Consider the following 13,835-nt stretch of genomic DNA (forward strand, 5'->3'; position numbering starts at 1 on the left):
TTTTCAAAAACCCATAATATGGGCTCTTTAAAGTGTAATAGGTATTTTTAAAGGCCATTTTTCAAAATTAGTTTTTTTTTCTTCATGGAGTGAGCCATGAATATCTACTTACAACAAACCTAACTGTTTTATGTATCTGTATTTTTAAGGTTTTTACAGAGGGATTTTTTCATGTATAATCTACATAATTATATAAAACATTTAATAAAATCAAATAAATGTAAAATGTTTTTTCTCTCCTTTTTTCTGGCTGTTCACTACATTTTCTGAAGTGATAAAAATAATAATAATCATTATCTATAAAAACTTTTGTCTATGTAAAAAAAAAATGAAATCCCTAATTTTGAAGTAGAAATGAAATGCAAGTCAATGCATATTTATTAAAATAATGTTTCATATGCACATATCATTTAATGTAACATTTTAAAAAACTTGTTTATAAAAAACTAATTCTTAATGTAACTAATCAGTCAACTGGATAAGTATGGTGATAAATATCAGCAGCTATTATTTCTTTTTCTTCATGTTTTTCTCTTTATTCACCTGTAGTGTCTTGCCTTCAATTGTACTAACCTTGATTGAATTGGCCTCTTGAGAGCTTGTGCTGCTATTGGCTGAGCTGCTGGTTTCCATGGCAACACTCACTTTATTATGCCTCATAGAAAAGCTGAGATGGCACTCTGTATCGTGAGATTTGTTTCATAGATATCCTTTTATTTTTGAAGAATGCAGAGCTTGCATTTGAGCAAATGGTGCTCTTATCAGAGGATTTTTAGGGTGCATAAATTACCTTTGTATTAAAATTGTTCTCATTTTGTTCTCTCTTTATTTCTGTCACAGTCATGTTTCGTCTGTATGACACAGATGGGAATGGGTTTTTGGACAGTAAGGTGAGTTTACAACAGTTTTGCCAAGTTAAATGAATAGGAAATGTCATCTACTGGTTTAATTTGGGATTTTTTGCATTCACTAAATGAAGGAAATTAGATTTATACAATTCAGAACTTTTTGAAGTTCGAACAAAACGACCACATTGTTATTATACCAACGCATTATATGAAGTGGAGTTCTCTTGCTTTATGAAGTATGATAAACTGCATGACAAAATAAGCAGTTTTCCGTATTTTGTGATACATATTTTTATTTCCCCCATTTATTTATGCTTTTTAATTGCATTATGGGAACTTAATCTTTCTTCCAACAACTTTTAATCTTGAAGAGTTGGAAAAAGTGACTTTTATTAACATTTTTAGTAGTTTAAAGTGCTATATTGTCTGGATTGGTGTTGTATATTACAGTACAAACACCTTGTAATAAACTGACAGTAAAATTTCTGTTATTTTACAGACTTATTTCTCAATGTATTATTTTTTTTACATGATATTGTTTTAAACTACTGAAATGTCAATAAAATTTACTTCGTTAAACTGTAGTTACATTTTCAACATCAAAAGTTGACAGAGATCAACATCCCTTAATGTAATTCACAACCATAAATAAATGGAAAACACTTTTGAATCACAAAATATGGAAACTGTTACTTGACAGATTTTTTTTACAGTATAATACAGTATGTCTGAATATCATATACATAAACAGTAGCCAAAAGGTACTCGGATGATGATTCTGAAGTGTACGGTAAATTTGATACTAAAACTATATCCTTCAAGGCTAAATGAGAGTATTTGTGAAAAGTGACATAATGGACTTAATTGTCATAGATATATACTTGATGTAGTATGGTATGTCTCAGTTGACACTGAAATGTAATGAGTTAACCACAAAACAATTCTCTGATAAATATACTAGCAGTACAGTAAGTACAATAACTTTGTTGCTATCTACTGCTGTATAGACCAAAGGTGGCCAAAACTTTTTCTTATGAAGGACCAAAAACCAATATTTCCTCTCATTAAACAGGAACTGGAGCACATTATTTCTCAAATGATGCTTGTGGCAGAGTATCTGGAGTGGGACGTCACAGAACTGAAGCCGGTAGGATAAACTACTTGACACTCATCAAATGTTTGCAGAATGTGGTGTTTTCTGATTATAAACAAATGTTTTTTATCCTCTCGCTGTTTTTGGGGTGCAGATTCTGGAGGAGATGATGCAGGAGATTGACTATGATAATGACGGGATGGTTTCTCTGGAAGAGTGGCTCCAGGGCGGCCTGACCACCATTCCTCTGCTTGTGCTGCTTGGACTCGAAACTGTAAGTAATAATGAAGCTTTATGTTTTCATGTGTGTTTGTTCATCTGTTCTTCACTCTGACAGTACAGTACACTTTATAAAATATCCAATTAATTATCAGTTTTCCATATTTTGTGATTTTATTTATTTATTTTTTTGTCCGTTTATTTATGCTTTTAAATTCCATCATGGGACCTTGATCTTTCTTCCAACAGCTTTTAACCTTGAAAGATTCGAAAAAGTGAATTTTATTAAAAAATGTTAATAGTTTAAAGGGATACAGTGTCTTGGTTGTGTTGTATAAGTCTGTAAAATAACAGTTCTGTGCAGTAATATTTCTCTATTAATATTTTTTATACATTATATATTTTTTCAAACTACTAAAATGTCTATAAATGTGACTTTGTTAAACTGTAGAGTTGAATTTTCAACATCAAAAGTTGCAAAGCAGAGATCAAGGTCCCACATTGAAATTCACTACCATAAATGAATGTAAAACACTTGTGAGTCACTAAATACGGAAACTGTTAATTAACAGATTTTAATTAACAGTACATTTACCCATCTATCTAACCATTCATACAATTGCCAATCAAGCTATCTGTATATTTCTCCATCTACAGAGCCATTCAATAACATTGGCACCCTTCACGGTAAAATTTTTTTCCATGAAATTTACAGTAAAATAACTACTATTTTTAGTGTTAATACCTGTCATGTAGGAGATTCTGGGAAAGTAAACTTATGAATAATCACCATATATAAAATATATACAAATATACAGTAACCATTTTTGCTGTAGCATTATTACAGTTTTTTGTTGTCGTTAAAATTGTGGTTATGTTATCACCTTTAAAATGAGTATGTCTCTTTTTTTGTAATATTTTAAAGTAAATTCCCATTGAATTTTTTAGGAACAGGAAATTGTTCAACCATGACTTACTGTTTAATAAGAGTATAAATATGAGGAAACACAAAGGCCAAAACTCAGTCAATCGTCACAAAAGGTAAAAAAAAACACACACACACACAGAAGGGATCAATGATGTTATACTTGTTGAGCTTTACAAAATTAGAAGTGCATAGCTATAACACTGAAAATGTCCATTTCCACAATCAGGGCAATAATGTCCTAAAAATTCAATGGGAATTTACTTTAAAATATTGCAAAAAAAAGACATACTCATTTCAAGGGTGATACAATAACAAACAAATAAACTGTAATAATGCTACAGCAAAAATGGTTACTTGGTTAACAGTAAGTTTCCTTAATACTGTATATATGGTGATTAATCATAAGTTTACTTTCCTAGAATCCCCTACATGACTTAAAGTGTTATGAATTGGACTGGAAGAGCACATATGTATGTCATTAGCAGTAAGGAGGACAGTTTGAGTGGCCAAATAGTATATATATATATATTTGTCCGAATCATTATCGGGGATTTTTGTTTTTCACTTTAAAATTTTGTGTCCATTTATAAAAATTTACCTTTTCTATATCATATTTATCGCACTATTTCATTCTTGTTATAGTTAGTCGGTTTTTCAGAAAACAAAATAAAAAATTTTTTAAATATGAGGTAAACTATTTATCCGTTGTTGTTCTCATAATGGCTATTAAAGTCCTACAAAATGATAATAATGCTAAAACCATTTTAATATTATGCAAAGCACAACAGCGAACTGTTTTTCCATTGATTATAGGTTATGAAAATTTATAAGCCAGGACATTTTATATATGGCTTCCAGTGGGTACCCTGCCTATATCGTCAAAACCGATTGAAAGAGATTTAAATCAAAAAACAAAACTAAACAGCCGCCTACGATATATATATAATTTTTGTTAATATTTTGAGCTAAATATCGAAAGTTAAAACAATAAATCCATTTTTATTTATATGAGTGCCAATATTATGTTACACTCGGTTTGCCCACTAGATGGAGTCCTCTGTTTATTTTTAATGCGTTGACATTAGCGCGAGTAGCACTCTGCTGTCTGATGTCTGATCAATATCTCTTGACATCTAAATGATTGAAGATGCAACATTTCACAAAAACACATTTCAAGACATATTCCTTTTCATTCAGCTATTGCATTATCTCAGCAGGACTCCACACTACCCTTTTGTGAGAATGTTGTGATGTTTATTGTCACGTTATCATACTGTTATTATCGTCAAGCTATCTTCTAACTGTTGTGTTTGTTTGTGATTGTCGCTCTGTGTTGCAGAATGTAAAGGACGACGGGCAGCACGTGTGGAGACTGAAGCACTTCAGTAAACCTGCCTACTGTAACCTGTGTCTAAATATGCTGATTGGATTGGGAAAACAAGGCCTCTGCTGCTCCTGTGAGTTCAGAACATGTTTGTTGTGCTTTTACCACTAGCTATTAGACTGCTTTGTTGTTTATTATTTTTTTAGCTCGAGTTTTTAGCTTATGCTAAAAGGTTCACATTGACACCAGTGTGTTAAATATATTTAAACAGGTTTCATTTTTTATTTTTCAGATGGCCAAATTCTGACTGAGGAAAGTTGAATGAGCTGGCCAGTTTGTTATTTGCCCAATAAATGACAAAAGGCCACTTTTTTTTAAATTTAAAAAATAATTTTGACTCTTTTTTTTTTCCCTAATGATATATGATGTATTAAATTTGTATTTGAAAAAAAAAAATTTTTTTAATAAATATTTTTTTCATATTTCTTTATTCTAAATATTTAGCAAATGTTTTTGGTACTTCAAAAAGTGTAGTTATGACGACCATCCGACAAGCTAATCTAGTTTATAAATTTATAAAATAAGGTAAACAACTTTTTTAGAAAAAGAACCACCCCTTTCACCAGGCTGGCTAGGGGCCTATATATATATATATATATATATATGATACTAAATGATTCATATACATTATATGTATAGAAAACGCCTATTGAAAATCATCATACCAAATAATGTACAAAAATTACAGTATATACATTATTCAAATAATAAAATCTTCTTAAAAACAAATATAATTATTTACCAATGATATGAATGAACTAGTAAACTAAAGTAAACTAATTCCTACAAAATAATTTAACCTATTAAATAACTATATATTAAGTCTACATTACAAACATTTAAAATATATAAAATGTTTTATAGCGAGTTACTGATATTGCATAACAGTTAATGTCATTAATATAAAAACAAATAATTACATCATAAAAGATTTGATTGATTGCAAATTTGATATATTTAGATAATAATTCATATTGGTATTGTAATAATTCTTTGATCATTAATAATCAAATCAAAAATAATTTTTGACGAATAAAAAGTAAAAACATGTACAATACATGACAATTTATTGACCATTTATAGAAGCATCATAAACGTTCAAATGTAACTAAAATCCTAAAAATAATTATATTAAATTTACATTTACAAAAACGAGATAATATATATTTAAATAGATAATATACAAACCTATATTTACACTTTATACATTTATTTTCATAATTTTAAATAATTTAAATTAAATAAATGAATGATCACTAATTTAAACAGTAACAATATTTATATGGCATATTATTTAACTATAATATATGACTATATATAATTTACATAATATACGATATAATACAATTATATTGTTCACAATTTAAAAAATAAGGTTTTTATAATAAGTATGTTTACTAACATGAACTAACAATGTACAATACTTGTACAGCATTTATTAATAATAGTTCAACATTTACTAATGCATTATTAAAATCCAAAAACATCTCTGTTAGTCTTAATCACTGCACCATGAGTTAATATGAACTGACAATGAACAACTTTATTTCAGTTAACCAATATTAGCAAAGATGAATAAGCACTGTAATAAATGTTTTGCTCATTGTTTGGTCATGTTGGTAAATACAATAACTGACATTAACACAACCTTATTGTAAAGTGTTACAGAAATATGCAAACTAGAAACCACTAACAAATGCTCAAACATTTCTTTGCTCAACACTTTTTGTGAACACATTTTTCCTCATTGTCTGTTTTCTAGTCTGCAAGTACACCGTCCACGAGAGATGTGTGTCTCGAGCCCCCCCGTCCTGCATCAAAACATACGTCAAATCCAAGAAAAACACAGAGGTGCGTCCAATTGTAGTGTTTAAAAAGCAGCACGCTTGGATCACCGATGCTTCACGGGGCTTTAGACCAAGGGCTTCTTTTGCAGCTAATGAAATTACAACCAAATTCTCTCTCTAAGCATTGCTAATTGCATGATTAACCTGGTTTAAACAGAGACCTGAATGAGTTTAAATCAAAGCTCATACATGCTTGATTGATGTGTGTGTGTGTTATTTTTGCATACTAACTAAAAAGCCTTTCCTGAATAGATTATGCATCATTTCTGGGTGGAAGGAAACTGTCCAAGCAAGTGCGATAAATGTCACAAAACCATCAAGTGTTACCAAGGGCTTACGGGCCTTCATTGTGTCTGGTGCCAGATTACTGTGAGTTTGTCACTTTCTTTTACTTTGTTTTATAAATATTTACTTTGTTTCTACACTGTAAACAACTGCAGGGTTCCTCACAATAGACTTGTGTTGGGACAACATGAAGGAATTAAGTTAACTTAGGTTGATTGAAAATAAAACATTTAATTGTCTCCCAAAAAAATCTCAAGAATTGGGTTGTTTCAGCTCATTTTTAATAAGTAACAAACAGCAAACATCATTTTTTGAGTGTACACTGTAGAAGATGTTGGGTTCAACTCAATACCTTCATGTCATGCAAATCGATTTAATTAGCATAATGTTACGTTTTTATTACAATTCTGAGTTCATAGATCATAAAATAATTAAGTTGTCCCAAAAACCCTCAAGAATTGTTTTGTTTCAACTTTTTAATTCAATTCAATTTAATTCATCTTTATTTCTTTATATGTAGATTGTCAAAGCAGCTTAACAAAGAAGTTCTAGTCCAGCGGTTTCCAAGCTCGGTCCTGGAGGGCCGGTGTCCTGCAAAGTTTAGTTCCAACTCCAGTCAGACACACCTGGGCTAGCTAATCAAGCTCTTACTAGGCTTTCTAGAAACATCCCCGCAGGTGTGTTGAGGCAAGTTGGAGCTAAAACCTGCAGGACGCCGGAGTGTGTGGAGCTCCTTAATAATAAATTGGATGTCAATATTAATAAATTTAAATGTAAGAAATTCAAATTTTAATGTCATAGGTGTAAATGGATTAGTTTGACACAATTACACAGCATTTTGTAAATGATTTAAGCTGAAGTATATTTGAAGTATGTTTAAGTTGCTGTGAATTGATCAAATTTTTTCTTCATATATTAAATGATTACTTTGTTTTTATGCAGCTCAGTACAAATGATTTGAACACGGTGTCAATACGCAGAAATGTTTATATTGTAACAGTAAATTGATTAGTTTGACAGTTACAAAGTAATTTGTGCATGGTTTAAGTTGAAGAATATTAAATTGCATTAATGAGTTATCAGATGATTTAATGTTATGTCATGTTCTTGCAGCTACACAACAAGTGCGCTTCACATGTCAAACCTGAATGTCACTGCGGGTCGCTGAGAGATCACATACTTCCTCCAAACACAATATGCCCTGTTGTGTTGGTAATATCTCTTTTGTTTTTGTTGTATGTTACAAGTTACATTTTAATTATTTTATATTTTTGTGTTTAACAGAGAGATGATTTGCTCAACATTTCTAAACAGAATAGTTTTAATAACTCATTTCTAATAACTGATTTATTTTATCTTTGCCATGATGACAGTATATTTTACTAGATATTTTTCAAGATTCGAGTATTCAGTTTAAAGTGTGATTTAAAGACTTAATAAGCTTAATTAGGCAAGTTGTGGTAATAAGTCAACTGCTTGTATAACAATGGTTTGTTTTGTAGACAATTGAAAAAAAATATAATGCTTAAGGGGGCTAATAATACTGACCTCAAAATGGTTTTAAAAAAAATCAAAAACTGCTTTTGTTGTAGCTGAAATAAAACAAATCAGACTTTCTCCAGAAGAAAAAATGTTAAAGGAGATACTGTGAAAAATTCTTTGCTCTGTTAAACATCATTCTTAATTTAATTATTAATCAAATTCCTTTATATATATATATATATATATATATATATATATATATATATATATATATATATATATATATATATATATATATATATATATATATATATATATATATATATATATATCAGTGATTATATAAAGTGCAGCTCTTAAGACCTTTTCATGTGACCTGAAAGCTGTCAGGAACCAGATGTTTTAGCATATTCAAATAGCAAGTTGTGAAATGCATTTTATATAGCTGTTTTATTTATTATAACAATAATAATGCATGCATTTGTTTAGGAGAGACAGTCTACTTTGAGGAAAGACTCCAACCAATCAGGAGGACGGACGAAAATACAGAGGACCAATTCAGTGTCAGTGGATGGACAGGGGCTACAGGTGAATGATGCCACCTTATGACACGTACACTACAGTAAAGTGTCATTAAACACAGGTGCATTTCCTGTAGACTCAAATAAAACTGTTCTTCCCCGAAGTAACATTAGTAACATTCACCGATGCTGTCAGAAACCTGTAACCAGAAACAAATGCCTGGCTGATTTGAGAACATGTTGCATCAAAATCATTTTTTTCTTATTTATTTATAAATGTCATGCATTTATCTTTTATAATAGCATGTCCACTAAGGATCATATGGAATATTTGAACTCTTAATTTAGACATTTACAATGAATGTTAAAAAGACATTTTAACTTCACTGATATGTAAAAGTTGCTTGTAAATAATTTTTAAAGTATTTAAAACACAACAGAAAGTATCATATTGTATTAAGTGTGCTGTTTTTTTAAAAGAAAAAGACTTTTTTAGGCATGTGCTGGTATAAATAATATTCTTAAAAAGCTTTTATTCATTCATTAATTTTCCTTCGGCCTAGTCTCTTTATTCATCAGAGGTCGCCACAGCAGATTGAACCACCAACTTATGCGGTAAATGTTTTACACAGAAGATGCCCTTCCAGCTGCAACCCAGTACTGGGAAACACCCATACACTTTCACATTCACACTCACACTCATACACTGGCCAATTTAGTTTATTCAATTCACCTATAGCGCATGTTTTTGGACTGTAAGGGGAAATAGGAGCACCCAGAGGAAACCCACACCAATACAGGGAGAACATGCAAACTCCACACAGAAGTGCCAACTGGCCCAGCTGAGACTCGAACCAGTGACCTACTTGCTGTGAGGCGACAGTGCTAACCACTGAGCCACCTTGCCGACCTCTTAAAAACTATTAATGCAGAATTTTTCCAAAAGATTTTTGTAGTAAAATTAAACAGTGTTTGTACTGCTTGTCAAAATACATGAAAATATAAAGCACTGACAACTACATTTTTAAATGCTAACATTATATACTGTATGAAATCTATCAATCATAAATTTCTATTTATTCAATCATAATGATAACAATATTAAAAAAATTATAAATACAATATTCAAACAGAAGTAGCTATTACATTTTTTTAGCTACATGTTGGATTAACTATGTAGTTATAAAGTAGAAGTTTTCTTGCAAAAGTACAAAAGTTAGTGAACACGAACACAAGTTTTGATTAGTGTTGCATGAACTAAGATATGGGCAGAATTTGTGATCCATGTATGTCAAATACAAAATAGTGTGTAATTTGTATTTAATAGGGTTTATATTTTGTAACAAAATACTTTTTGTAACAAAATACTTTTTTTATTTGTTCAAAAAGCATAGCAATCATTAATAATGTAAAAAGTACTACAAAATACTGTCTTGTATTTTTAAAATACTGTAAAATACTTTGTAAGAGGTCTACATGATGACATCATAAAAATGCGGCCTCTGATTGGTGCTTTCTCAGTTATTTGCATAGGCTAGAGATCAGAACAGAACATTGATTAATATTGAAGAAAGTGGTCAATGATTTGAGTATGGATGGAAATTATTCAAGATAAACAAAGAAAATAACAAACAAATGGCATGGGTATATTTGGGGGCAATCCACAATCATTGAAAATAATATACTGCACAATGCCTAGCCCAGTAATACGTAACAGCAGTATAGTGTAAAATGCATCAGCGTCTTTGCTGAACGAAATCAGATGGAATAAAATATCAGTCCCAAAACAGGAATATAAAGCCTACAGCACATAATCATCATCAGGTGGAAATGCAGAGGAAGTTTAGAAGTAAAAACAATTAAAGATGGTATACTGGTGTTCAATAAGGGGTAAACTGAGACTCTTCCAGTTAAAGAATAATTGAAAGCATCTTGGGAGAATAAGTAAACTGCACAAATAATCGTAGTTTTGCATGGATTACTGATGTTGACACCAAGAAAATAAGACAAACAACATTAAAATAAGTCATACAGTGACAATACCTACAACGCTTCATTGGCTATTGTAAATGCCAGTTAATCTGCAGGTGCACTGTAGTCTAAGAAGAGTATATTTGCAATAACTCTATTTTTTTTTTTTGAGATATCATGTTTTATGTTGTGAATTAAAGAGTACAATTGCAAAATACATGATTCATGAATATGACTAAAACTAAATTTTAGTAGTTTTCAGAATCATGTTTTTAAATTGAGTATTGAAGATTTCAATTGCAAAAAATCTAATTTTATTTTAAAAAAATTATGTGACCAAAAAAAAATTTAAATAACCTCTTCATATATTACCCTTTTACAACATAAGACTATGATATGGTGTCAATTTTACTGGCCACGCAATGGATTGAAACACAACGAAGAGATATAGTTCTAAACTCCAACTCATTATCTGCATTACATAGTTTTTACAGTGATTAACGAGATCATCTTTAAAACAGGACTTGCTGTATGAAATTTGTGCAAAAGTTATACTAAAATGAACGCATAAAAAAGGTTTATGAATACCTCCTCATGTACAGTAGAGGTGATAACCATGCATTGATTACTGTATATATTGATATGCCATTGATATAAAGCATACTACTTAAAACTAAACACATACATTCATTCAACAATTTCACTGTAATATTAAGCTTTCTGGTAAATCATCGGCTATTTTAAATGTAGTTGAAAATATCTGCAAGTCACAGAGTTTGCATCCATAAGCTCATAACTAGTTTGATACAATGGTTAGGCCTCAGTGACCAGCTCTGACTGGCCGTCGTCTGAGCATAGTAATGACAGAACGAAAAAAAAAGACAAATCATGTCCTGGGTCATCCATCTTGGCTGGCGGCAGCTAACCAGTGTAATAATCAGGATTATTATTTATAATTAGAGGAAGTAATGGATCACTCGACGGAGGACGGGTGACTCATTAATTCACCTGGGCCTGCTGGGATTGTTTCGACGGGTCCTGTTTTAAGCGCTTCATCTGTGTCACCGCGCACCGGAAGACTGTTCACACACTCTCTGGATTAGTTTGTGCGTGTGGCGTCCGCTCCGAAAGCCCACAATCACCCTGAAAACTGACTCATGGTAAAAGACTGTCATTAATGACTAAATATGGAGTAGTAGATGTGCCTCATGACGTGGGTTTTTGTGGATAGTAGTACAACACGAGACTTTGTGCAATGAAAAGCTTTAATGTGGTCATGTCATTGGCCCGTGAACATTTCCTGCTTGTTATCAAGCTATTTCATAACTGTAACAAGAGGCATTTTAATCATAACTTGATGTTAGAACAGCTATCATAACATTATTTATTAATATGTGACTGTTTTTGGATTCTCGGAAGCTATAGAAATTAAAAATATACAACAGGAAATGCGTTGGGACCATTGTTTTTGTTTACATCCCTAAAAATGGTCGATACCATAGGTCTCAAACTAAATTCCTGGAGGGCCGCAGCTCTGCACAGTTTTGCTCCAACCCTATCAAACAAAGCTGATCCAACTAATCAAGGTGTTCATGACTATTTTAAACACCTCAATTAGTTGGATGAGCTTTGTTTGATAGGGTTGGAGCAAAACTGCAGAGCTGCGGCCCTCCAGGAATTGAGTTTGAGACCTATAATTTATAATGAGCAGAAGCAAGTTGGATCTACAATTTCGAGTCGGGATTATATCTGTGGAGTAACTGCAAAGTATAACCATAAACTTACCAAACAGTTTATCATTTGCATGTTTAAAGCATCAAGACACACAAAAAAATATTTTTTGTAACTTTAAATTGTATTTGTGTGTTAGGGCTGCACCATACCTGATAAATATACGTTATGCAATGTTGCAATAACAATATTTCTTACAATATAACTCTTCCCTAGAAAAATCTATTTTTATTAGCTATGTTTTAAATAATTTTTTATTTAATGTTATTAAAATTAACAGGTAAATACAATTCTCAGATCGAATTAACTATAATTCAGACTAAAATACTGTTGAGGTGCAAACATTTGGATGGATAAAACACTGTTTAAGTTGTAGACACTCCTTTGCTTTACTGTATCAATACTTGTGATTTGTTTATGATATTTCATGCAGATGTTCTCCCCTTCAAAATCTTCCCAATCAGTCTAAACTTATTAATTCTTTAAAAACAGAGCTATTTATTTTATCTGATGACATTATAGCTACTATTGCAACTCATTTAAAGAGGATATATCATGAAATATCAGGATATCAGGATATTTCTGTGAGAAAATGTGTAAAAAGACAACCCAGCAACTTTGTTTTGGTAAGTCTTACTCTGCAAGCATGTTGAGAACTTTCAGATTTCGCACCTCTATTGTATAACGGAGGTCTTATTTAGCTGTTTATTAGCACTCCTTCATATAATAGTTGGGTTACTTCCCCCAAAAATGAACATCTCCCTACCAATTACTCACTTTCAAGTGGTTCTAAACTTGAATTATGAATTTCTTTCTTCTGTTGATGACAAAACGAGTTATTCTGGAAAAAGTTGGAAAAACAAAAAATACTATGGAAGTCCATGGCTTTTTTCGTCCAACATTTATTATTTTTTCAGTTTATTTTGCTTTGTGTTCAGCAGAAGAAAGTGGAGGATGAATAAATGATAATAGAATTACTTTTTTTTTCTCTCTCTTTCTCTATCTGTACACTGTAATGCATTTGTTGCTCCCTTAATTATTCAGTTGTATCAAGTTTTTTCAACTTGAAAAACTTAAATAACTTAAAAAATTTGATTTCAGAAACCTGATCAACTTATTAAAATAGGATAAAAACTTATATTGTCATGATTGTCTACTGTAGCAGCTTGAGATTCAGTGTCTGTGCCAGAGAGAACATTAAAATGTTGTTGTTGGAGGAACCACTGAGGACGTTCTAGTTTAATTTAATTTTTGAAGGTAAAGTCCCAAAGAAGGTAGCAAAACTGTTATGCATTTCGTCTAAATATGTTTTTATACTGGACTGCTTCATGAACAAGTGTTAATTATTTTTGAAGGATTAGTCAGTACCAAAGTTTTGTGCTCCAAATTTACTCCATAATTGTTTTTACTAAACATTGATTTCTATGAATTGTTTTACCTTAAGGACCTAAACAGACATGTGGTGTATTTTGAACTTCACAGACCCATTCTGAGAACACCAGAGATTAATTATGAAAAGGGGTGTA

General features: G+C 31.2%; 1 protein-coding gene across 1 annotated transcript in view; it reads left to right on the plus strand.

The window, feature by feature from the left end:
* Positions 1-13,835, plus strand: part of dgkb (diacylglycerol kinase, beta) — a 96,768-nt gene that overhangs the window by 9,019 nt on the left and 73,914 nt on the right. Inside the window, exons 6-13 of the mRNA XM_056474422.1 lie at positions 841-890; positions 1,921-1,995; positions 2,096-2,215; positions 4,428-4,545; positions 6,235-6,323; positions 6,572-6,688; positions 7,718-7,816; positions 8,576-8,674. Coding sequence (XP_056330397.1) covers positions 841-890; positions 1,921-1,995; positions 2,096-2,215; positions 4,428-4,545; positions 6,235-6,323; positions 6,572-6,688; positions 7,718-7,816; positions 8,576-8,674 — 767 coding nt within the window. The remainder of the gene's footprint in view (positions 1-840; positions 891-1,920; positions 1,996-2,095; positions 2,216-4,427; positions 4,546-6,234; positions 6,324-6,571; positions 6,689-7,717; positions 7,817-8,575; positions 8,675-13,835) is intronic.

The sequence above is a fragment of the Danio aesculapii genome, chromosome 15 (assembly GCF_903798145.1).
Source record: "Danio aesculapii chromosome 15, fDanAes4.1, whole genome shotgun sequence".
Taxonomy (NCBI): Eukaryota; Metazoa; Chordata; class Actinopteri; order Cypriniformes; family Danionidae; genus Danio; species Danio aesculapii.